Source organism: Myotis lucifugus, unplaced genomic scaffold (genome assembly GCF_000147115.1).
Source record: "Myotis lucifugus unplaced genomic scaffold, Myoluc2.0 scaffold_35, whole genome shotgun sequence".
Lineage (NCBI taxonomy): Eukaryota > Metazoa > Chordata > Mammalia > Chiroptera > Vespertilionidae > Myotis > Myotis lucifugus.
In genome coordinates this window covers 4,407,312-4,433,703 of record NW_005871083.1, presented here as the reverse complement: position 1 = coordinate 4,433,703, position 26,392 = coordinate 4,407,312, and the positions used below count along the sequence as shown (strand labels likewise).

At 46.4% G+C, this 26,392-nt stretch overlaps 1 protein-coding gene across 1 annotated transcript in view; it reads right to left on the bottom strand.

Moving 5' to 3' along the window:
• PKD1L2 (polycystin 1 like 2) overlaps positions 1-26,392 on the bottom strand; it is a 61,617-nt gene that overhangs the window by 6,439 nt on the left and 28,786 nt on the right. The window contains 24 exon segments of the mRNA XM_023752549.1: positions 308-470; positions 1,512-1,530; positions 2,011-2,152; positions 5,005-5,101; positions 7,191-7,395; positions 9,052-9,230; positions 10,809-10,910; positions 13,167-13,400; positions 17,343-17,533; positions 18,041-18,169; positions 18,172-18,237; positions 18,240-18,261; positions 19,276-19,319; positions 19,322-19,371; positions 19,373-19,404; positions 20,098-20,224; positions 20,847-20,930; positions 20,932-20,966; positions 21,370-21,482; positions 22,037-22,156; positions 22,159-22,224; positions 23,392-23,533; positions 24,163-24,283; positions 26,133-26,340. Of these exon segments, the coding sequence (XP_023608317.1) occupies positions 308-470; positions 1,512-1,530; positions 2,011-2,152; positions 5,005-5,101; positions 7,191-7,395; positions 9,052-9,230; positions 10,809-10,910; positions 13,167-13,400; positions 17,343-17,533; positions 18,041-18,169; positions 18,172-18,237; positions 18,240-18,261; positions 19,276-19,319; positions 19,322-19,371; positions 19,373-19,404; positions 20,098-20,224; positions 20,847-20,930; positions 20,932-20,966; positions 21,370-21,482; positions 22,037-22,156; positions 22,159-22,224; positions 23,392-23,533; positions 24,163-24,283; positions 26,133-26,340 (2,691 nt within the window).

Below are 26,392 nucleotides of genomic sequence, written 5' to 3'. Positions count from 1 at the left end.
CACACTGCAGCCACACAACACTTTGTAATTCTGAGAATTTGCCATGCCTCATATTTTCTAATGCTCCTTCTGCCCGGGACACCATTTCCACCTAGGAGATTCATGCTCAGTTACTTCTCATTTAAGAAGTTCTCCACTCTGCATCAGAAGAGGGTTAGGGCCCTTCTCTATGTACACACGGTCTTCTGAGTGTTTCTCCTTTAAAGCATATGGTCCTAAGGCTGTTGTTGACAGAGACCCACACTTGTTCCTAGAAAGAACAGTGCACCAGGTGGCTGACACAGGTCCTGGGGCAATGGGACTATACCTGGGTGATGACTATACAGGTTTTGTACAAGGGTGGTGTTGGCCCACATGAAGAACTCCTGGAAGCCCAGGACAGCTGAAAAGCCTTGGGTGAAGCTATGCTTAAGGTGTCTGTTGAAGTGGTAGGCACTGGGGTCCCTCTGCCCATAGGAAGCCCAGGTATGCTGGGAAAGGAAGCACAGTCCCTGGTCAGGCAGAGTCCCCATTCCCATCAAGCCCAGGAAGGAAACAGAATGGCACATGGGATCAGAACTATTGAGGTTTTGTAGACCAATTATTCACCTCTCTGGTGACAATGGAACTGATTTTTATAGGCACAATAGAAAGAAAGAGTCCACATATCATGAATCTTCTGCTAGGTTCAAATCCTGGCTCTGTCACTTCTATCTATATGCCCTTTCCAAGTGATTTAACCCTCTGTGCCTTACTTTCCTCATCGATGAAATGGGGATAATAACTATATTATGCAGGGTTGTGATAAAGAAGTCAAGAAATTAATATTTATGAAGCACTTAAAATAGTGCCTGCTCAAGTTCATGTTATATAAGTGTTTCCTAAATAGAATTTTTAAAAATGGGGCATCTGCCATGTTGTAATGCTGGGGATAGAGTGATGAAGATGACAGATGTGTTCCTTGCCCCTCATGGAGCTAACCAGTCTTGTAGGAGACTGGTGAGTGTGAAGTAAGGGTCCAAAGAAGGTACAAAGATTTAGTTTAGGGGGTCAGATATCAGAATCATGTGGGGAATGAGGAGCCTTACTGAATCAGAATCTCGGGGTCAGGGCCTAGGAATCTGCATCATGGAAACCTCTTCCTGCGATGACTTCTCAGGGCTTTTGCCCACACACCCTTGGAACTCTTCATTCTGCACATGCTAGTCCTCCTGCACATGCATTCTGCACATGCTACTCCTCCTGCACAAGCCTCCCTGCTCTCTGCTTTGGCCAGGATCATGATCAGCCAGCGGGAAGGCAGGCCAGGAGTGCTGCAAGGCCTGTATTCTCCTCAGGAGCAGCCTTCACCAGTGACCTAGTGGGTGACAACTTGGGAGTGTGTACTACATGCTCCCACTGAGGTCCCCAGCAGGACTGAGCCCCAGTTGTCCACATGGAAACCACTCATCACCCCAGTTGCCACTGCCTTTCTTCTCTCCCCCTGCACTTTCCCCTTCCCTACTAATGTTCCCCATAATCACCTCCCAAACCAACCATATGTACCCAAATCTGCTTGTGGGGAACCCAGTCTAAGATATACATAGGCTTTAAAGCTTTTGGTCAGAGGAAGCCTGCCTGAAGATATAATAGTCTTTGGGCTGAGAATGAAAGAATAAGAGGACTTAGCGATAAGAAAATGTAGGGAGGAGGGATAAGCACATTCTAGCAGACTAGATGGAACAGCCTGGGCAAAGGCCTGGGGTCGGGAGCGGGCACAGCGTCCCAGGAGCTGTAGAATCCTGTGTCACTGGAGCTCAGGGCACAAGGGGCCGAGAGAGGTGACCTGCTGTGGATGGAGCCACAGTGGGGAGTTTGATCTGAAGGGCCATTGAAAGAATTTAAGTGTTGGGCACAGGCTGGAGTGAGCTAATATCTTGGGAAAATGTCCAAGATGCAGTGTGGGGCTCATCTGAGGTTGCACAGTTCCTTTTCAAGTCTGTGTTGAGAACCAGCCAAGTGGGAAGATTGCTCATGGGTAATCTTGGCTGCCTACCCAAGATTTCTCTGATCAGGGCAAATGCTTTCTGTTCCTTGAGGTGGGTGGTTTTCCTCTTCTCAATGTTGGCAGCCAGAGGCGGCTGGTAGACATCCTTTCTGCTGTTTCTTCGTACTTGGAACAAGGTGGAGGGGTCTGTGAAAGCAGAACACAAGGACAGTTCCCCCATGGGCAGTCGAATCAGGCTTTACATTTGCAACCAGGTACAGCTAGGATTCACAGTTCCTCCTTTGTGGGACCCAACACTGCCCTCCATGCTCTGCCATGCTATTCCAGTGCCCAGAACTCCATCCCTTTTTCTTCATGTGGGGAATTCTCCTGGTACTAAAAATGAATGCCTTCCCCTCCCTGAAGGGTTACTTACTCCTGGATGCCATCTTCCTTGCATTCCTGGATTCTAAGATGGATCCCATCACTTTCAAAACTTTGAAGAATAGAAGAATGAGGGTAACTAGTATTTCAAAGTCCTGTCATGTCTAATTCCAGCATCTTCTTTTTCATTCCACATTATTTAGATATAATTTTCATAAATCCACCCATTGGAAGTCTACAATTCAATGATTTTGGTAAATTTAAAACAATCCGATTTTAGAACATTTTCATCACCCCCAGAAGGTTCCCTCATGTCCCATTGAAGTCAGTTCTCACTTTCACTCTATTTCCACCCTGAGCCCCATTAATTTGCTTTCTGCCTCTATAAGCTTTTCCTTTTCAAGGTATTTCATATAAATGGAATCATATGTACCTAGTTTCTTGTATCTGGCATCTTTCAATTTTTGGAGTTCATCCATGTTGTTGTATATATTAGCAGTTAGTTTATTTTTATTGTTGAGTAGTATTCCATTGTATGGATATACTACCTTTGTTTTTCCATTCACCCATTGATGGATATTTAGATTGTTTCTAGTTTTGGCTAATATGAATAATGCTGCTTTGAACATTCAAGTACAGTTGTTTGTGTGGACATATATTTTTATTTCTCTTGGGTAGATTCTTTGGAGTGGCCAAATACCTTTTGGCTATTTCAAATGAAGCAAAGCTGCTATGAACATTTGGCCACAGGTTCCTATGTGAATATAAGTCTTTGTTTCTCTTGGATAAATGCCTAAGAGTCCAATTGCTGGAGCATATGGTAAGTCTGTTTTTAGATTTTAAAGGAACTGCCAAACTGTTTTCCAGAGTGGCTATACCATTTTATGTTACTACCAGCAATGCATGAATGCTCCAGTTTCTCTTCATCCTTGTCAGCCTTTGGTGATACCACTTTTTTTCACATTAGCCATTCTGGTAGGGGTATATTAGCCCAACTATTTTTTTTAATCCATTCCCTTCTGTTCACCCTCACTGCCAGCACATGTCATCTCTTGTCTGGACCATTTTGATGTTCTATACCTTTTGGCCTCCCCACTTCCACTTTTAACATAATACCTCTGTTCTCCAAGATTAGCCACAGTAATCTTTCTAAAATCACAAATAGGCCATGCTGCTCTCCTATTTAAAACACTTTGAAACCCTAACATTGATCCAGATCCTACAAGGCCCTTGAGTGACCCGCTCCCCACTCACCTCTCTGCCCTCATCTTGAACCATTCTCCCCCCACAATCCCAAATGATTCACCCACACTGTCAATAATTGCTATAAAATGACAAGCTGCATATCACCTCAGGGCCTTTGCACATTTCCAATGTATAATCCCTCCTGGCCCCCATCTTCCAGGAGCCAGCTTAGGTACCACCTCAGCAGAGAGGCCTGCTCTCTCTTCTTCTCCCACACCTAGTTCTCATCACAATTCACACTTATATGTCTACTTGTGCATTTAATTATTTAATGTGTCTCCCCACATGGGCTGTTCATTGCGAGGGCAGCAACCTGTTCCATCTTGTCAATGCTGTGTTGCCTGGGGCTGGGGTGGGAGTAGAGATTGACTTCAAATGGGCAAGAGGTAATCTGGGGTGATGAAGCTTTTCCAAGTCTTAATTGTGGTGATGGTTGCACAACTCTATAAATTACTAAAATCAATGAATTATACATTACAAGTAGATTTCATATAAATTATGTTCCCAGACCATCACACTGTCTGGCACACAGCAAGTACTCCCTGAATAATTGCCAAAGGAATGACTTAATGAATATTTAATTAGTCTGGAGGGTGGCCTCTCCTTGGAGAAAAATTACTCTTGTCTTAGGAAGAAGATTTTAATGGACCTTTGGATTTGCAAAGCCAAAACCCTAATTTAGAATGGAAGAATACAGGCCCGTGTGGGTAAAAACCATACCTCATAATGATGTAGATACATGGGATTTTGTTAGTTCCTGTTTTATTTTCCCTGAAGCTCAAGATAACTGCATAGACTATAAGAGTGTTGATGCTGTTCTGTTTGCTTGTTTGCTTTTGTAATTCTCTTATTGTCAGCACCCTCAGGAGTTTCTATTGGGAAGTGAGAAATCAGGTTGGGGGAAGGGGTCTGGTCATGGGGCTCCTCCAACAGGGCTCATCTTGACTATGTTCTAGTAAAACTACAAAAATAGGGGTTGGGCTAGATTCGGGCCCCTGGCTATGGTTTGCAGATCCTTTTCCTAGAATTCTAACTTATAGCAATCTTTGCAGCCCACCCACATGCTTTTGTGTATGTGTGTGTGTGTGTGTTTTTCCATTCTAAAGACCAGGGAGCTGAGCCTTGGAGAAGAAAGCTGCTTGATTGAGATTACACAGAGAATGATAGCACAGAGCATGGCCCCAGATGTGCCTCGAATGGCCAAGGAGTCATGCTTAGGTGTCAGATAGAAAGGCCCCGTAGAGAAGGAATAAGATTGCTCAAGCGACAATGGAGTCACTTATTCTGGATGGTTTGGGGATGTTTCACCAGTCAGGGGAGAAGAGCAGATGGGGCACAAAGATCTGAGGCCTGGACCACTCACCCAGTGGTTGGGCTCTCTAGGGCTTTCTCAGCTTTGTCAGATTCCAGGCCCCTGCCTGCACCATTACCTGGGCTGGACAAATATCCCGGGAGAAAGGCCATAGGTTCCTCTTCGTCCTCCACGCTCTTTAAGACCAGTGCAAAGAAGGCAGCAAACCCCAGCACCTGGAAAATACCCATGGTGAACCCCAAGCCCAAGTTGGAAACTATCAACTACTGGTCTGAGAGACGGTGGGACTGGGGCCACTTTTATATCCTTGTCCCAGGAGCCATACTCTGGGGAAGTCAGGTAGGAACTAGCCCATCCTCTGTAGAGAGGGCACATGTTTATGAAGGGTGAGGGCCAGGGCTTGCATGCACCTGGCTTATACTCCAGTGTGGTGAGTTAAGCTTCCCTCTTCCCTTTCTTCCTGTATTAAGTGATTAGCCCTTATACTATCTCTGATGTAAGGATTCAGAACAGGCCTCTCCAATAAGTTTCTTTGGCATGTGAATTGTTTTGAGTTGAGGGAATCAAGGCCCTGCAAGCTCATGAGCAATTTTTACCTCTCTCTTAAGTAATTTAAATTAGGGACCTTGCCTATAGTAAGAGTTATTACAGTTTTTATGACCTATTTGTAGGGCAAGGTAAACTAATTGCTGAACACCTGCTGTTATCATCCTGCAATGACCTTCCTCCCCTCTGAAGCCCCAAGGTGATTCTTAGCTCAGAGTGTCATAAATATCTCATTTTCCCTCTCTGTCTTTGAACCTCTCATGTATGTGGGTTCTCTGACTCCTTCATGTATATCAGGTTCCCATTCATATGTGTGTATTAAATTTGGTTATTTCCTCTTGTTAATCTGTCTCACGTAGATTTAACTCTTAGACCAGCTGAAAGCATCTTGAGGGTAGAGGAAAGTTTATTCCTCCCCAGCAGTACCACAGTACACAAGCATAATAGGATTGTGTGGTTTGATTAGAAACAGAAAGGCCCAGGACTCTGTTCTTAAAATTCTCAGACTACGTTGGGGGAGGTATCAGGAACTGTTGAAATCTTCTGACAAAGGCTGTTCATGACAAGGCAGAGGGCCAAGGGGAGGAAATGGGGTAGGGGATTTGGTGAGTCTCACAGGCATAAAGATTCACTGAAAATGCCCCCTCCTTTCTTTAGCTTCCCCTAACCCCACACACAGTACTCCTACCACCTGATTTTTTTCCAGGGAAAGCTGTGACCTCGAACTCGAGGCCAGGGCTCAGTATTTCTTCTACTCTGACAGTAACTTTACATTTCAGAAATAGGATTGCATCTTCCAATAGTTGACTTGGGTTTTTATCTGAAGGTCAAATTCCTGTAAATTGCTGGCCTGTTTTACAAGTAAAAGCATCTTAGAATTGAGGAAATTTGGTGTTATTCCTATTTATGTATGTAGTCTAGGGCAGGATGCTTATGATCTTAACTACTACTACTACTACTTCTTCTTTTCTAGTGCTTTTATGATTTCAGAGAGAGGAAAGGAGAGGGAAAGATAGAAACTTCAATGAGAGAGAATCATTGATCGGCTGCCTCCTGTACCCTGCCTACTGGAGATTGCGCCCACAACCTAGGCATGTGCCCTGACTGGGAATCAAACCATGACCTCTTGATTCATAGGTTTACACTTAACCATTGAGCCTCACTGGCTGGATGACCTTACCTTCTTCTTTTTTTAAAAAAAATATCCTTTCTATGATATTTTTCTTTTTGTTAATCCTCACCCAAGGATATTTTTCCATTAATTTTTAGGGTGAGTGGAAGAGAGGGAAAGACAGAGAGAAACATTGATGTGAGAGAAACACATCAATTGGTTGCCTCCTGCATGAGCCCTGACCAGGGCCTGGGCCAGGGAGGAACCTGCAACCAAGGTACATGCTCTTGACTAGAATCAAACCTGGGACCCTTTGGTCTGAAGGCCGATGCTCTATCCACTGAGCCAAACCAGCTAAGGCTGACCTTAACTTCTAACTTCAGGTTTTCTCATCTATAAAATGGAGGCAAGGTCCTTCCTGAGGGTGATTGTGATGATGAAATGCCAGCATCTCAGTAAACCACTAAGCCTGGCCCAGGGTGAGTGGCCAAAAGCTTGGGTCATCATGGTACTCATCTTCATTATTGTTCCTGCCCTGGGACCTGCACAGAGGTGGTGTTCCATGCAGTTTTGTTGAACAAATAGATGAAGGAACAGCTGAAGTTAGAACAAGGCAGCTGGCAGGAGAGAAAGTAAGGGGTCCTGACCTTCAGGGGCTGGGTGACAAACACACTCTCTACAAAGGAGACAGCCATGGAGATGAGCCACTTGAGGGAGCTCGTCTTCCCGTAGTGCAAACCATATAGCATGGTGAAGAAGGCTGCCACACCGCTGGTGGCGGCTACCAGGAGCCAGCCCACCAGGACACACCACCAGGGCAGGCCTCGAGGGGGCTTGCTTGATCTCAGGGAGCTGTAATAGAAAGTGGATATAGTCAGGTGACACCACCCACTAAGGTTCAAGTTCAAATCCAACTCCACCCCGTTAGCTGAGTGACCTTGGCCAAGCTTGTTGACCTTAGCCAAGCTCCCTGACTTCTTAGACCCTCAATTTTCTCTTCTATACCTTGTACCCACTTCAAAGGGCTATTCTATATTCTACCCAGTATACATATTGTAAAAATAATATCAGCAGAACCACTTCAAAATTGAGTCAGAGTTACCATCCCAGAGGAACTGCCTTGCACATCCTACTCCTCTATCCTTTGGAATGTTAAAACAGGGCAAAATTACCTTTGGTCTAGGCCAGTGGTTCTCAACCTTCCTAATGCCGTGACCCTTTAATACAGTTCCTCATGTTGTGGTGACCCCCAACCATAAAATTATTTTTGTTGCTACTTCATAACTGTAATTTTGCTATTGTTATGAATCGTAATGTAAATATCTGATATGCAGGATATATTTTCATTGTTACAAATTGAACATAATTAAAGCATAGTGATTAATCACAAAAACAATATGTAATTATATATGTGTTTTTTAAAATTTATTTATTTATTTTAAATTTTGTTTTATTGCTTAAAGTATTACAAAGAGTATTACATATGTCTCCTTTTTTTCCCCCCCTTGACATCCCCCCGGCCTCCCCTACCCCCCAGTGTCTGTGTCCATTGGTTATGCTTATATGCGTGCATATAAGTCCTTCGGTTGATCTCTTACCCCCCCACCCCCACCCCCCGCAACCCTCCCCGGCCTTCCCGCTGTAGTTTGACAGTCTGTTCGATGCTGCTCTGCCTCTGTATCTATTTTTATTCATCAGTTTATAATGGTCTTTATTATCCATAAATGAGTGAAATCATGTGGTATTTTTCTTTCATTGACTGGCTTATTTCACTTAGCATAATGCTCTCCAGTTCCATCCATGCTGTTGTAAATGGTAAGAATTCCTTCTTTTTTACAGCAGCATAGTATTCCATTGTGTAGATGTACCACAGTTTTCTAATCCATTCATCTGCTGATGGGCACTTAGGTTGTTTCCAAATCTTAGCTATGGTAAATTGTGCTGCTATGAACATAGGGGTACATATATATCCTTTTTGATTGGTGTTTCTGGTTTCTTGGGATATATTCCTTGAAGTGGGATTACTGGGTCAAATGGGAGTTCCATTTTTAACTTTTTGAGGAAACTCCATACTGTCTTCCATAGTGGCTGCACCAGTCTGCATTCCCACCAGCAGTGCACAAATATTCCCTTTTCTCCGCATCCTCTCCAGCACTTGTCATTTGTTGATTTGTTGATGATAGCCATTCTGACAGGTGTGAGATGATACCTCATTGTTGTTTTGATTTGCATCTCTCAGATAATTAGTGACTTTGAGCATGTTTTCATATTTCTCTTGGCCTTTTGTATGTCCTCTTTCGGAAAGTGTCTATTTAGGTCCTTTGCCCATTTTTTGATTGGATTGTTTATCTTCTGGTGGTCCTTTCTGACACTCATTTTCCTGTGAAATAGGAATCCATTCCATGTGTCTTTCAGAGGCCTGTGAGGATCAGCAAGGCAGCAAGTGCACAGTGCCCAGCCCTGGCCTAGGGCTCAGTAGGTTCTTGTGGTTTGCTCAACCCTACTCACCAGGATGGCCGGTCCCCTGAGTTGTCATGCCACAGCCGCAGGCTCCTCAGTTCCCCCAGGGGGAACAGGGTGGAGAGTGAGAAGACATTCACTCCTCCTCGTTCAAAAACTGGAATGTCAGGGTCTGACAGGTGGTGGGGCTCACTCTCTCCATCCAGGCCATACAGGGTTATAGTCACCTGAAATCCAGAGACCAGAGCGGCCAGCTTCACATGGTAACCAAGCCCCACTGACAGTATTTCACTGGAAATGTAACAAACAAACAAACACAAGGAAAACCAGCAAGCATGACCCTTTCATCCTCTCTTCTCCTCCCATGTTGGACCTGCCTGGTTATATTTTAGTTGTATGAAGATTTGGGGTGATACTATCTATATTCATGTCCGGTGGCCTTTTTAAACTTCCCATATATTTATTTGTAAGGGCTGTAGAGCAGGAACTGGTTTCCCCCTAACAGTTATATTCCCAGTGTCTCCCAGAGGGCCTGGCATTGAGACATGAATGAATGAGTGCCCCCTATGTTGAAAATAACCAGGCCTTGCTGCATACCTACCAAGTAGGAATATTTAGGGATAGGGCCCAGGAATCTGTGTTTTCCTAAAGCTATCCAGGTGATGCTGATGGGCATGCCTAATTTTCTGTGCTAGGGGAAATCAGACTAAAACTGTATCAGATTGAAATGCGACTGCAACTCTCCACAAAGAGAAATGGCCTATGCATCACAGGTTTTACTTCCTGTTAAGGACTTTTCAGTGTCAAACAGAAATGAGATGGTTATTTCATGAGATGGATAAAATTGAATCCTACTTTTTGTTTTGAATCCTACATTAATTTAACAGATAGTTATTGAGCACTTACTCTGTTTTAGACAGCTGGTTGAAGACCTAAGACACAGCAATAAGTAAAAATAAACAATTTTTAAAAAATAAAAATAAATAATAAGGCTAAAAAATAAAAAGTAAACAGATAAATGCCCGACGCTAATGAAGCCTAATGTCAATTTTGGTAAAATAAGGACAGACTAAAAATGCCAATGGTTCTCAACCTGTGTTCCTTGGAGCCCTCAGTTTTGGTAAAGGAACCTTGGAGGCTGCTGCAAGGGATAATGTATCTGATGAGGGATATGGTGTAGGGAGGGCAGACTTAACTAAAGATGCTGAGACATCACAGAGACAACCTGCTGTATGCCCCACAGCTAAATGTTCAAGGATTCCAGAGAATCCATAAATAAGTGAAATAGTTCAGTCAGCCTGTTCAAGGACCTCAAGGCTCAGTTTGACCTCTTAGCTAGATGCCAGCTAATCAGTTTACCTAAAAAATATAATTTAAGACTCATTGTTTTCAAATGGTGGGCATTTTTTCTCTTTCCTTTCTCCCCTCTCTCTTATAAATTCTCTTTTCCCTGTATTCATTGATCATTTTATTGACTGTTCTTCATATGTGAGCAAATTTGCATGCAGGTAACCAACTAACTGAGTTATTCCTTGATAGGGATAAGAGAGATGACCAGTGGCACTATACTAGACTCTAACTCTCCATTAACCAACTCCTTTTTCTTTTTAAATATTAGGACTTGGGGTGATATTTTATTTGACAAAAAGTTTTCTATAAAAAACAAAAAGCAGAGATAAAAAAAACAACAAGAAACATACACTGTACAGCGCCAAATCCACTCTGCTAAAGTAACCCAACAATGGACTGGCAAGCACTTTGCTGAGTGGCACATGCTGATTGAGCCACCTTGAATGGTCAGGTACCTTTGAGGAAGTAGCTGCCCCTCTCCGATGTCCAGTGTAGACTGTCACCAGGTTGTGGTACTGGGCAAAGGGATCATTGTCCTCCAGCACTGTGACCTTCACCTGGACAGAAGGATTAAGACAGGAGGGCACTGCTCAGTGGGTTTTTCCACTTCACAGCAGCCAACAGTGACAATTAAAGGGGGGAAGCAAAATTATGTATGCTATTTACGTACTCCATCAGGTGAGAACAGGGAAAAACAAACACTTTTAAAAGAAAAAGTACAAAATACATTTGTTATTAAATATGACCCAAAGTAGTCAGGAAATGAACTTGGCATTATTAAGCTGAGAATGTTTAATCTGGTGAACGATACAAACTCTGTTTATATATAATTTGTTGTAGCATTTGATAACCATATTATGCCTTTAAGGGATTTTAAAAGGAATGAATGTTAAGGTGGTTAAGCAAAAAATAAAAAATATTTTCAAAAGCTGTGATGAGCTGCTCATATCTGTCAAGGGAGGGCATGTTGCCCCAGTTGCTGAGGTGCTGTTGTCAGGGATGCAAGAACCACCTCTGTTGAGGTCATGCAACCCCTGGGGAGGCCAACATTCAATGGCAGATTGATGTGGTGCCCAGGTGTGATCAAGACTTGGGCATCTCAACCCAATTCTGGAGAGCTCTGGAGAGCTCTGGAGTTCTCTCTGGGTCAGCAGGGCAGTCAGGAATTTCAGCTTAGCTTCTCCCTCTACTCATCCTGTCTCCTTCCCTGTCTTCCCATGGGCTGATCCCGGGCATTCCTTGATAAACACCTTGCATGCTAAACTCCATCTCAGACTCTGCCTTGTGGGAATCAACCTACAGCTAAGCACTTAAAGTATTAATGTTTAATCCTTTGAGTGAATCAAAGACAGCAGTATACATGCTGCAGCTATTTATCTTAAGTGCCATATCATCTTAACATCCAAGAGGTGTTGCTATGTGGGGAGAGGGCAGAGAATGGAAATGTTTCAGAGCTTTGCACCTGCATACTAGTGTTCATTTATGTGCTCACTCACTCACAGATATTTATTGGAGGCTCACTATGTGTCAGACATGGAGCATATATTGGAAAAATAATCAGAACTTTGTTGTAATTTGTTGCACAATTTGTTGTTTGATCTTGTTTCTATCCTCAGACCTGATTTATTATCCGAGTTCAAGGTTTGAATTCTGCCTCCCGGGAGGGTAGCTCTTGACCAGTTAATTGTGCTCTCTGATCCTTGGTTGCCTCCTCTGTAAGATGATAGAGGTATTGTGCAGTAAAGGGGGAACTCAGCAAGCTTGGGTTGTCCAAACCCTGCACATTTCAAAGAAAGGACTGGCTTTTGTCCAGATTCTGAAAGATAATCTATAACTCCACAGAAGATCCAGTATTATAAGTGTGTCTTTCAATACCTGGGGCCATGGGCCACAGCAGGTAGTCTATGCTAACAATGTGATTTATGGTGCGGGCTTTTAGCCATGCTGTATCATTTGACCCTGGGCAGGAGTGGGGTGGTTTATTGGAGACTATGTAAGGAAAGTCAGTCATGTGCGCACTCCATACCTATGTGACTGACCCCAATTAAACCCTAGACACCAAAGTTTAGGTAAACTTTTCTTGATGGCAATACTTTGCACATATTGTCACACATCATTGTCCCGTACAATTCCACTGGGAGAGGGCAACTGAAAGCTCTTGCCTGATCTCCCATGGACCCTTCCCTTTACTGGTTTTAATCTGTATCCTTTCACTGTGATAAACCATAATCATGAGCATAACAGCTTTTCTGGGGTTCTGTGAGTCCTACTAGCAAATCATTGAACTTTAGGGTGGTCTTGGGGACCCTCAACTCGGTACCTTCTTCTTAGGGCTATTGTGAGTATTAAATGGGGTAATGCCTAGTATATAGTAAATCCTCAATAAATGATCAGTATCATAATCCTTGTGATAATTTTATGAAAAAGAACATTTTTACAGATAAAGAGGCTGGGGGCTGGCTTGCCTGAGATGATTACAGGGGCCAAGGCCTAGATTTGCATCTAGCCTCTTGGCCTCCCATCTGGGCTCCATTCCCTGGAGCTCCTGCAAGGGTTCACACTTGCTTCTCCCTCCCATTCCCTAGGGCAGGGGTCCTCAAACTTTTTAAACAGGGGGCCAGTTCACTGTCCCTCAGACCATTGGAGGGCCGGACTATAGTTTAAAAAAAAACTAGGAACAAATTCCTATGCACACTGCACATATCTTATTTTGAAGTAAAAAAACAAAACAGGAACAAATACAATATTTGTATTTGCATGTGGCCCGCGGGCCGTAGTTTGAGGACCCCTGCCCTAGGGCTATACCATCTCACCTTGGCCTGATCCTGAGCATCCTTCTTCCTTGTCCAGATCACCACCAATACATAGGCCACGAAGAGACAGCCCACGGTAGTCACAACCACAGGATTGTCCTCAAAGGTGGCAAAGAGCTCTCTGGTCTGGCGGACATCAATGGCATTGGGCATCACCAAGAATGTACTTCCAAAGAAGGTAAGATGGTTGCAGAGGCAGTGTGTCTGGAAGGGAGTGGTTCGTGGCCCCACCTGCAACCGCAAAGAGGCCCGGGTGGCAATGCGAGTACATCCCTGAATGGCTCGAGCCCAAGGGAGAGCGATGAGAAGTGGACACTGTCCTGGGGAGGAGCTGGGGAGCCTGTTGGGAGACCAGCTTCAGGATTCTGTTTGGGTTTTTAAAAATTTAATTAAAAAATAATTTTAAAATGAGTAGAATATTACCTTTAGCAAACATCTTTGCATCCATCACTCTCAATGGGCAACTGTCCACCTTGTCAGTCTGCTTTGCCTTTTTTAGATAAGTATTGCAGGGCAAGCTGAAGTCCCCTCTGTCCTTCACCCTCCACAAACAACCATTATCACACTTTGGTGTGCATCATTCCAGTCCATTCTCTCACCCGATGCTCATTCATTGTACAGATATTTGTTGAATGCTAATTCTAGGCCAGGCAATGGGCTAGGTGCTGAGAGGACATCCAGGATGACCAATGCATCTCAGTTTGCTAGGGACTTTCCTGCTTTTCAAACTGAACGTCTTACACTGAACAGCAAAGGAAGACCAAGACTAGGGGAACCATGCTAGGAAAAGGGAAGGGCAAATATTTCATTCTAAGCTGGTGTCTCAGCACAGGAAAGTATTCCCTAAACTTGACCCCCCTCCTTAGCTCTAGGCACCTGGAGCCCTTGTCCTGGGCTTCTCCTTAGAAGGGTTCCACTCTAGCTGTCCTTGGGCTGTGCCCCTCTACACAGGACGAGGCGTTGGGGCCGAGGAGACACTCCCACCACAGCACATACCACCCAGCTAGGACTAGGAAAAGGCCTTGGGTGACCCTGAGGATGAGTCCTCTCTAAATTTTGCTCTCCTGGTGCCTCACTTGACTTATCCTACCCTTTCACTTTTAAACTGAGGCTTGGGGACCTGGAACCTCAGAATTCCCTGCTTCCAGGGCCCAAATTGATCTATTCCTCAGGATCATCAGCCTGAGTGGGTGGGGCATGTGGATGGAGCTTGGCACGCTGTCCCATGTGGTATGGGACAATGAGGTTGGGGACAGGGAGACAGGAATGGGTGGGGGCAGGGACCCTAACTGTGCTCTTAATGTATACCCTGCACTTAGAAGCAGGCCTTCCCTAAAGCCCTCGGCCAGTTTGAATTCTTCCCCCAGGGCCATTTGGTGGGCAAAGAGGATTTAATTCAACCCCACAACCCAGAACCACCTTTTCATTTCAGAGTCCACCACAGGGTGAAGGTAAGAGGAAGCAGAAAACACTGGCATGCAGAAAGTACTCTGCTCAATGCCTGGTAAGGAAGAATCTGCCATATCCCAAACATGCCCCCTTTTCCTTAAATAAGCCACCCAGCAAAGGCATGGCACCAACTGTTCATTAATGGATTTCACATGGGTCTTAGTCCCTTGTGTGCTCTGTTGTTTTTGTCACTGTTTCCCAATTCTGGCTAGAGCATTTGGCATACAGCTGTGGGGCTTATGGGAACACTTGGCACACCAGGAAGGGGTGGGGCTAATTTCAGAGAAGAAACCCAAGCAGGTGCCAGTAACAAGACCATCTCAATGCTGAGAGCCCTGGGACCAGATCTGATTTATGTCTAAGATCTTTGCCATTCTGGGTTTTCATAAGACTCCCGGGGAGAGGAAGGAAAAGCCACTTTCTCAACCTTTTCTAGCATGAGGACCTCTTTAAAAATTTGAAATTAATCTGTGCATCCTCTTGCAATAGTAGTTGTGCCTTTAGTATGGCTCTCAGACCCCTTGCAATATTTCTGCCTTTACCCCATGACAAGGTCTGTAGTCCATAGATTTGGAACCTTTTTTAGCTTTTTAGAAGATTCATTGGTGGTTTTCCATGCAAACTTGATGATCCCATTTACTTATTTATGGTCTTCAATGACCTCAATATATCTGTATCTGTATTTACATCTATCTATAATGAGCAGCAAGTACACAATATTGGGTACTTTTGGTCTGTGACACACTTTCACATATGATCTTTGTACAGTTTTGTCTTCTCTATGTTCAGATTGGCTAACATAGCCATCTCTTTAATCTATGGAGCACTCACTGTGTGCCAGACAACACACTTAAGTACTTTATACCCCTAATCTCATCTAAGTTCCCGCCTCCAACTACAAGTATCTTTGTGCTCATTTCCAGATGGGAAAGCTCAAAGAGGCAGGGTGACTCATCCCAGGTCACCTTGCTAGAATTGATGAAGTGGGATTGGACCCAAGTCTATTTAATGGTGGAGCCCTTGCTGCCAGCCCCTACACATTCTGAGCCTCGGGCATCTGAGGGCAGCCTGTAGTGGGCACTCTGTGCCAGCAACATGGGGATCAAACAGCCTCTGGGAGCAAGGACTCTAGGAGGTCACAACACAACCAGGGTATTGTTCATAAGGAACAAAGGCCTGTGTTGCAAGTGGGGGAACCTGCTGTGCCTTGGCCATCTCAGTGTCCTCTCATCTCTTCCTGGTGCTCTGGGAGCTCCCCATGTGTGGCAGCTGGAAGCCAGGGCAGGAGTTGACATGGCAGCAGAAACAGACCTGGAAGGAGCTCACTCTGAGTCCCCTTCTGTGACTGTTGCAACCTGACTTCTTACACTACTTGTAACTGGTGTAATTTGACATGGCATGTGCCATAAGTTTCTTGTCTGTGTCCTCTGCTAAACTGAAAGCTCACTGGTTTTTCTCACCATTATACCCCCACCAGTTGGCCAGGCACATGGTAGCTATTTGTAGAATAAATGAAATAAGGCATTTATGGTCTCTAGGCGGAGACAGATGTGTGATAAATTTGAGCTAGAAATGGAGGCTGCTGTTCTTGGGGAGGATATGAAGTGCTGTGGAAATCCAACAGAGGAAGACTCCAGGCATCTGAGAAGCTCCTTGAAGAAAGTGGCAGTGGAGTGGGAGATTGAAGGGTGAATAGGTATTGTAGGTAAGAAGGGCATTCCAGGGAAGAGAACAGCATATACAATAGCATAGAAGGGGGGAGGGGGATACTGATGCCACAGCGATGGCTTCTGATGGCATCAAAGCCAATAGCTGCTACCAGCACACTTGCCTCCTAGGGAGCAGAGCTGAACTGACCCGAGACAGGGATTTAATTGCAGTTAATAGAGCCACGTGCCATCCAGGGGCTCAGTGAGACTGGGCTGGGCTCCGGAGAAACAGTGCCTCATATTGCTAAGGCTTATTCTCTGGAGGCAGACAGACCTGAGTTTGAGTCCCAGCTCTTCTACCTACTAGGTGAGAGATTCAGGGCTACAACTACAAGTATCTTTGTGCTCATTTCCAGATGGGAAAGCTCAAAGAGGCGGGGTGACTCATCCCAGGTCACCTTGAGCCTTTGTTGAATTTCCTGAGCCTTTGTTTTACCATCTGTAGAATGTGAATACCAACTACCTTAGAGGGTTATTGTGAAGATTTGATGAGCTAACACAAGAAAGCATGGAACACAGCACCATGGCATAGAATAAGGGACTCCTTGGACATGACACTCTGGCCTCTCTCCGCAACGGAGTCAGCAGGGCTTCCCAGCCATTTGTCCATTTGTTCAGTGGTCATTTGTTCCTAACAGTGAGCAAAGCACATTGTTCCTGTCTCATGTGACTCCCAGTGCACTGAGGGTACAGACATTGTTCAGTGATCTGAGTGGATGTGAACTACTACTCTGCTTAGTCCATGGAGGCGACGGGCCTATGTGCTCTGAGTGTTCACAGTAGGAAATCTGAGCTAACCAGGGCATTGATAAGTTCCTGGAGGAAGTGACATTTCAGGTGGAATGTGATGGAGGAGTTAACTTCACTGAATGGGGAATGGGGGCACATTCCCAGGCACATATGCAAAGGCCCCAAGGAGGAGCTGATGGTATACCAGAGGCACTAAAACAGGACCCTAAAGGAGCAGGACACACCACACCAAGCTGTTCTGTCTTCTTCACTTCCTCCTCCTTCCCTGGCACCCAGAATTGTCCCCAGTTTCCTGGATCTCATCCCAAAACACACAATGGGAAAGGAAGGTGGTGATACCAACTGTGAGGTCTCTGCCAGGGGTCAGCTCCAGGTCAGACTCGGGGATCACAGTCAGATAGTAGACACCTTCTCCAAAGTGCAGGACCTCTGGGCTCAGTTTCCATGTGGACAGCCCATCTGCAGGAAATGGGGCTTAGAGTCAGCCTAAGCCTTGTGGAGAGGAGACTTGGCTAACATCATAGAAAAGGGGGACTGAGGTAATTTGCCAGGAAAGCTGACCCTGATGGTCTCCCCAATGTGCTAGTAGTACCCTCTCCTCCTGAGACCAGGAGCTTAAATGAGGCACTCCCAGTTAGTGTACAGAACATGGCTGCCAAGTCAAACAGACGAGGGTTCAAATTCTGACTCTGTCCTTCTTGAATGTGTGACTTTGGACCAGTTGCTTAACGTCTCTGCTCTTATCTGGAAAGTGGAGATTTCAATAGTTCACATTCCTGAGGGTTATGATGATTGCAATGAGGTCAGTTCTGTGAGTGCTTATCAGGGCATATAGTAAGTACTCACCTAATATAGCAAGTGTTTTTTTTTCTTTTTCTTTTTTCCCTTTGGCTTCTGATGCTCAAGTTTTGAGCTGCTCACACTCCCAGGAAGCAGCTTGAGAAACTGGTCTGATGATGTGACTACTTGGAGCAGCCACTGGTGGAAGGTGAGCTTTGGCGTCATAGCTGGTCTTGTTGGGGTGGTAGCCATAGCCCAGGCTGAGTGTGAGTGGGATGTCAGGTCTCCAGTGCAGCTGGATCCCCAAAGCTGCACCCCTGAAGTCAAATTCACCCGCAGAGCTTCAGGACTGGTCAGATTCAACACGGTTGGCTCGCTGTGTCCTCTGAAAACCGAGGCAGCAGGATCTGTCATCGGAAACAACCAAATCAGGGGTGAGCCAGGGTGGGAATGCCAGTGAGCATCAGGGCTGCTGGGCAGAGCTGGGCAAGGTGAGCACTGGGGGAACTGAAATCCACTCTGTGCTTTGCTCATTCGATTAGTTTCCTAGAGCTGCTATAACAAATGACCACAAACTTGGTGGCTTAAGACAACACAAATTTGTTATCTTCTAGTTCTGGAGGCCAGAAGTCCAAAATCCATTTCATAGAGCTAACATTGGGAGGGCTGGTTCCTTCCAGAGGCTCTCTGGGAGAATCCACTTATTTGCCTTTTCCCACTTCTGCAGGCTGCCTACACCCCTTGACTCATAGCTCCTTCCTCCCATCACCTGCCTTCTTGCTTCTGTAATCAAATTGCCTTTTCTTCTTCTGTAGTCATCTCCCCCTCTGCCTCCCTTTTATAAGGACCTGTGATAACATTGGGCCCATCCAGATAATCCAGGATCATCTTAAGATCTTTAACTTAAGTCACATCTGCAAAAGTCCCTTTCACTATGTTAGGTGACATATCCACAGGCTCAGGGATGAGAACATGGACATCTTGGGGTCTTTATTCAGCTTGCCATGGTCATGAAGCTGTGCACCCCAGCTCAGGGTTGCGGCTGCACAGGAAGAGCAGAGACTTTTTGTAATTTGCATGAAGGTGCCCTGTGAACTAGTGGTAGTGTTGTTGAAAGTGTCAATCAAGTTAGGAGCACAGGCAGAGAGGCAGAGAGGTCTGCCCTATAGCAGCTCTAGGACCTCCAACCAATCAACAAACCACTCTGAACCTCAATTTCTTGTCATCAATAGAACATGTGACCTTCTGGTTCATGGGTCAACGCTCAACCACTGAGCCACACCGGCCGGGCAGGGTAAGGATCACTTTTAATGATTATCCTCTTTAATATATTTTTTTCCATAGCCAACCAACTTTTAGTCCCAACCAAGTTGAAAAGGCAGAAGTACCACCTGACTTCTGACAGCACACCGAATGTCTACCTCGATATTCTCTGACAGATTCTTCATGGGTATGAGCTGTCCATAGAGCTGGTCAGAGAGAGGCCCCCAACAGTTCCGCTGACATCAAAGTGACTGGGCTGGGAAAGGGCTTTTTGGGAAACTCATCATCTGGAACCAAGAACAAGGAGTGTTGTTCCCAGGACCCCAAAGGCTGGAAGGTGACAAGGTCCCTATGGAAATTATGAGGTATCTTAAGATGGGATGGACAAGGAGCCCTCACTCTTAGGGGTAAATGGGGTCCCTGCCTTTAGCTGCTGCTGTTTTTCCTAGTGTGTGTCTACCCTTCAGCGCTGTAGACTCAGAAAGCTGGGCATAGGCAACCCAACCAGATTGGCTATAGCTGAGCAGTTACTAGGCTGTACAATAGTCTGAGCCTTTCTTCTAGCAAAGCTTACAAGTCTCTGAGAGAAAGAAGTTTGCTTTCAATGGGGCTCAAGGAGCAAAGAGTCAGGTACATACTAATTTGGAAATGGAAAAGAGCCCTGGTTTGCCATTTCCTAGTTATGGAATGAAGTTAGAAGAGCTCCATTTCCAATGACTAATTGAGCCAAGGCTGCTGGAGAAATTCCAGAACATAGTGGAAAAAGTTGGATTTGGGGGTCAGAAGGCCTGGGTCTGAATCCCAGCTCTCCCACTTTGCTCGTGGCCTTGGGCAAGTCATTGAATCTCATCTGTAAAATGGGCATCATAATACTGGGTAATTGACAGGACTGTGATCAAGCAACATAACTGAGCAGATGTTGTGAAAGTGGTTTGCAAACTGTAAAGGGCTGTTCCCAAGCAGGTTATTACTGTTGTTACCCATATGTCCACGGGCTCCTGACCGTCCTGCATGAAGCCAAGGGAGGAGGCAGCAGGCAGGGTGAAGGTCGCAGAGTTGGCAGCAGCAATGTGCACAGAGGAGTCTTGCCAGCTCTGGGGCTGAATTCTGGCCATAAGGTGAGAGCAGAGGTGCCGGGAGAGAGGAGAGAGCCTGTGTCAGAGGAAGAGCTGAGGCCTGCGTTACCATCAGAATAGGCGGCTCTGTTTCAATCCCCTTATATGGTTCTGCATGTTTGTGTCAGTAGCAGCAGCGTAAAAGGCAGCCAATACCCCTGCACTGGGTTGGAGGCTCCATGAGGACAGGGCTTTAGCCAGCTTCATTTACTGCTGTACCCCTAGTGCCTAAAGCAGGGTCTGGAACATGCTGGTGGTCAATACATATTTTGTTGAGTGGATAAGTGAGCTGTGATGTGGACATTTCTCCAGGCTTATCTTCCCTATCCACTTGACTTCTGATATTATGGGCTCCCAACCCCATCTTTATAATCTTTGACCTTGTGTGTGATCAGGATACTGCTTTGGGAAACTGTTCTGGGATCCAAGAGGGCAACCCAACCCCGGGACCATCTCTCAGTGAGAAGCCCTTCCCACTTCTAGGTCCTGTCACTTCTCCTACTTCCAAGGCTGGTCTCCTGGGCTCTGCCTGCCACAGGGTCTTGGGATGTGGGCGTGGAATGAGCCAGGTCAGGGGACGGGCTTTCTTGGGGACCTGCAGTGCAGTTGGTTACCTATTGGTGTACACGAAAATGGAGGGGGTGGCCAGTGTGGCTGGAAGGCCCCTGGGCAGTCTCCCCAGCAGGAGGACGTCCTGGCTCCACAACTTTGAGCAGCTGAGGCACTGTGGCCGCCTGGAAAAGAACGCAGGAGTGTGTAGAAAGGAGAGAGAGAGGAAAGAAGGAGGAAAGGGAGGGGAGAGAGTGGAAAAAGAGAAGAGAGAGTAGAAAGAGAAGAGAGAGGAGAGAGAAAGGAGAGAGACCTGTCTCCATATGCCACCTTTGGTTACTGTCACGAGGCCAGTGTGGGACCTTCAGCAGGGACTGAGAGAGGGTGGAGGAGTGAGGCAGAGACCATGATGGGACGCCATTAATTGAGGGAATAAAGGGTAAGCACTTATAAAGCTTCTAACACTTGACTTATCTGAACCCTTTTCATCTTTAGACAACTAACTCTGTGCGGGAGGTGTGTGTAAGCAACAGAGGCAGGATTTGAAGTCAGTCTGTCTCCTTCCAGAGCCTGCTCTTGGCCCGCTACACCATACTGCCTCTCAGAAGTTATGGTCTCTGGAACCTTTTTTTCAGCTCCATGCCTCAATTTCCTCATCTTCAAGATGTGGTGAAAGATCCACCTAGAAAAGCTGGTGTGAGCTGGGCATATGGTAGGTGTGAGGTCTGCATCTGGGTTGGAACACCTATCTGATTGCCATTGGCCTCCGAAGAGGGACACCCCATGAAAAAACCACACTCGCAGGTTAGCTTACGTCCACCTTTCCCTGGTCAAGGCATTCAATTTATATCTTTATAGTGTTCAGTGCTGAATATTGGAGAGTGCCCCAGCAACACTCCTGATGTCCAGGTTTGGAAGAAAGTTTCAATCTAACTAGAATATTTTCAGAGCTCATGGGAGGGTCCCAAAATGCCAAAACCCACTGGGAGGAGACAAAGATGCATATGAGCTCTCCAAGGATCAACCATCCCTAAACTGGAGAACAGATGCAGTGTGGCTGCTCACCCCATCTCTCCTGCTGATGCCCTACTGCTGTCCTGGGTTGGGTTGTGGTGACAGGGTATTGTGCAGTGGGGATGGGATTTTCATCTTGCAAACCTCTCTCATACATGGAACATATTCTTTGCAGCTTCCAGAGAGAGACAGGCCCTGTTCTGGGAAAGGAGGAGCCCGAGTGCTGAGGGAGGAGCCTAGCCTTGGCCAGTACCTGATTCCAGACAGAAGCAGTACTCCAGAGGGCCCAGGACCGCGGAGGTGTTGCAGAAGATGGCGAAGCTTGTTAGAACGGTGCCCTCCTCAGGGGCAATGATGCAGGTGGCACCTCGGGGGGAGACAGAGAGCTGATAACATAGGTGTCCTCCCCGTAGACGTGCCTGGTCATTGCTGGGAGGGAAGACAAAGGGTGTTTAGGGGCTGTGTGGGTCACACTAACCCCACCATGCTTTGGGATCATCTGGGAAACTTGCTGAACATGCAGATTCCCAAGTCCCTCTCTGGACCCTGAGCCTCAGACCTCTCTGGAGGTTCTGGGATGGGCCCAGAAATCTGGAAATCTAACAGATGCCCTGATGCAGGACATCCCAGCATCTCACTTTGAGAAATTGGGCAGAGATGGAAGAACAGATTCAGACAGACCTAAGCTTGAATCCTAGTTCTGCCATTTATTAGCCATGTGACCTTGGACTTAAGCTTTTGAGAGTCAGTTCCTCATCTGTAAAATGGGGCTGTAAAAATGGAGCTTCCTCAGAGTTTGATGAGGAGGGAGTATACTGGGAGCAATGACTTGCTCAAGGTCATTCAGCGAGGTAGGGCCACAGTCAGGATCTGGAAACAGGCTGATCCCACCTGAGACCATGCTCTTTCCAGGCCCCACAGCATTGAGAATAGCAACCCCCACCACCTCCCAGTTGACCTGCTGCACCAACATCCCGCATCACCTGGCATAATCTCCTAGTTTTTTCAAAAAGAGTATGCACCTGGAAGAACTGGGCATAAAGAGAATCTTAATTAAAACTCATTCCTTGGCCTGGACTTAATTCAGAAAGTTTGGGGGGTAAACCCAGGGGTGTGCATTCTATATTAGTACCTCAGGTTATCCCAGTGTGGGTGGTCTATGAGCCACTTTGAGAAATACTGAGTCAAAGGAATACATTCAGAAAAAGAATTCTCACCCTCAGTATTTATCTTTTTGAGAATCTACATTGCCCTGCGCACTGGGCTTGTTTTAAGTAAAAAGTGCTGAATCGTCCTGGCAAGACATGCAGGCTGCACGACCCCAGGATGATCTGTTTGCACCGCTGGTGTTGTCTCATGTACCCTGCATCATACAATTAGGAGGCAGGTGATTCTAGTACACCTACTTTACATGTGTGGAAACTGAGGCACAGAGAGGTTAAATCCCTTGTTTAAAGGCCTCCAAGCTAGAAAGTGGTGGTCGATGGGATGCACACCAGAGCCTGATGTTCCATATTTCAGGCTTCTGGGTTTTTCTTGGCTCCTTTTCTGCAACAGACCGAATCCATGACAAGAGACTGAGGGAGGCCTTCCCACCTGTGACTTGGATGCGGCTGGCCTGGCTGCAGGCCTGCAGCAGGGAGCTGTTGAGCAGCAGGGTGGATGTGTTGCTCTGGAGGAGGATTAAAGATCTTGGCCAAAATCCTCGGAGTCTACAGGCTGCTGGGAGGGGCTGGATCTGAAAGAGAGCACAGTCCAGAGCCCCTGAGTTTACAGTCAGGCCACTAGACCTCAGCAGGGCCCTGGTTTCTAACCCTGAGAGGCCTTTCAGATTTATTCTGATGGATGAGTAGCAGACACTGCGTGCTTCCTGAGGTCAGCCTGGATGTGCAGTCTCCAGCCTGGTCAGGGTATTGTCCTAGGTCAGGTTCCCTAGAAGCACAGCCTGAGATGAGGATTCACCTGCAGATGGTTTATTGAGGGAGGGCTCTTAGGGAAAACCAGTAGGGGAGGGAAGGAAGCAGAATAGGGTGGAGAATGAAACTAGGCAAAGAAGTGGTCTCAGGTGGTGTCCAGCCTCAGCCTGATCCCACAGGGAGCTCTGGAGCACATAAGCTGCACAGTTACTGGCCACAGGGCTGGGGCACCAACAGCATCTGCGGTGGTGTTTCCCCGCTGTTTTTGCTCCCAGGCATCCATTCTTTCTCTGACCAATGCCCTGGTTTTCCTTTGGGGAATATGCCCTACCCCTTTACTCCCCCTCCACCAGCTCTGGGTGGAGTTGACCCACCCCAGCTTAGTCCTGGGCATATGAGAAATCAAAGTGGGGAAACTTTTCCATTTTTGAGTGGTTGCCAGTGTCCTCACCTTCTCTAGTGGAGTGTTATCTAAATACCAGCTGAACATGGCTGCTGGGGAGTCGTTCCCCATGGAGACCCTGAGCATAACATCTTCGCTGGCATTCACTGGCCCGCAGTTCTTCTCACAGCTGAAAGGCAGACAGAGAACAGAGTGAGAAAGCTCATTCAGACGTCGTGGCCACCTACCTGCCTGGTCTTTTGTCCAGTTGTTCTCAGTCCTTTGAGAAGGTGAGAAAGGGCCTTTTTTCAAGTGAAAGATGGAATAAAAGCAACCCCCACCCCAAACCAAACTGGGAAATAGCTTTGGCCATGAAGGTGGAGTGATTTGTGCCTGACTGAATTTCCATTTCATGCACTGCCCAGGGTAATGATATGGAAAGTGTGTAAGACTGAGATAGGACGCTGGCCTTGAATTCTCTCCCTGACACCTTGCATGAACTCTCAGCCTCAGTTTCCTTGTGAGGGGATTAGAGCAGGCATTGTCCATGATTCTTCCTCATTCTAATAATAATAAATGAATGCTCTGATTTTATAGCATGCATGCCACAGTTTATACATGACTTCCATTGTTATTAGCTTATCCACAACCCTATGAGTGTCATATTAGAATCCCCATATACAGACCAGCAAACCAGATTGGGGAGCTTATATATGAGTTGTTTCAGTGACATCCTCCTAAGTAGGGGGATGCAATGTGAACCAACACATCTTAATTTGAATCCTGGGCTTTCTCTATAATACCCCTCCCTTGAACCAGTGGGAATTACTTTGGCACTTGCTGTGTGTTCAATCCATTCCCAGGTCCTTTCAGTTATAACTTGAAAGCAGCTCTTTAGATCTCCCTACTCCTGTCTTCATGTCTATCCTAGGACGAATGTGCCAGACATTCTCCGTTTACCCTGCAGCCCACTGTCCATCAACTCCAGGGCTCTGTGTACTAGGAGACTGGTCCCTGTAGACTGCATCACCTGGGCTCCTGCACCCTCTGGCTTCCTGTTGGGCTTAGCCAATAGGAAGCATTGGCTGGTGTTTGGGGGTGAGAGGACAGAGGCTGAGGTATTTATTTACTTACAACTTCCCCTGGTGGGCTGCAGCTGGCAGAGGCTATGTTCCTCCAGCCAAGACCATAGCTCCTGTTGGGGGGCGCCTCTTGCAAGCTGCAGATCCTCGAGGTTTCTAGTAACGCCACCCCCCACCCCCTTTACTTCTGCATTCGTAAGAGAGATAATGGCTTTTCCCTGTTGTAGTTCTGCATTGTCATCCCCAGGTTGTTCCCTCATTTCTGCCCACATCTGTAAATAGACTCTCATCCAGTTCTCATCAACTCCTGGTCTGAGTGAGCCATCTGCTTCCTGCAGGGACCTGGCTGATAGACCAAGCCATCTTGAGCTCTCACCTAGATTCCTGCAAGAGCCTAAGCAATCTCCCTGAGTTCTCTCTTGCCCTCCTCCACTCTGCTACCAGAGCATTTTGAAGCAAAACGTGATCATGTCCTGAACCTGCTTAAAACTCTTGCATGGCTTTCCCAAACTCTTAGGATAAAGACCAAAATCCTGTCTTTGACATGACTGCAAGGCCCTGCCTACTCTTCAGTTTCTTCTTGCCTCTCTTTCCCACACCAGCCTCTTTCACGTCCAGGTTGTTCTGTGCTCCCTCCTTTATCACTCTGTTTCCTTCCCAGTCCCTTTTTCCCTGGCCAACTTAATTCCTCTTCACGCTTCTCATCTCTGTTGAGGGAAGCCTTCCCTGACCCCAAGTTGGGAAAGTTGTCATAGAAGTATGTTCTCTCCTTTCATTCATTTTCGAATCATTGCTGACCACAAGGTAGTAACCCTATAAGAACTGAGACCGGGTCTGGTTTTGACCACCACTGTAAGCCCTGCTCTAAGTCAATGCCAGACGAGGTTGGTTCTCAGTAAATGGTGCCTGAATGATGAATGAATTCATCACTGCAGGAGTTCGCTCTCTCAGCCCCACCTGACTAGAGGCTTGAGTTCCAGGGGGGCGGACACATAAAGGCACTGCTCCTCCTGCTTCTCCAGCTCCTGGCCTCTCCAGATGGCCAGGTGCAGGGTGACTGCAGAATTGGGTGGTGGCAGGCAGGACGGCGGGACCACCAGCTCCCTCTGGTCTGTGCAAAGCAGCTGCCTCTCAACACAGTCGTTCCACTGAGCCCAGCAATGGCCTGAGAAACAGAGATGGGCAAACACTGTCCATCCAGGAATTCTGAACTTCAC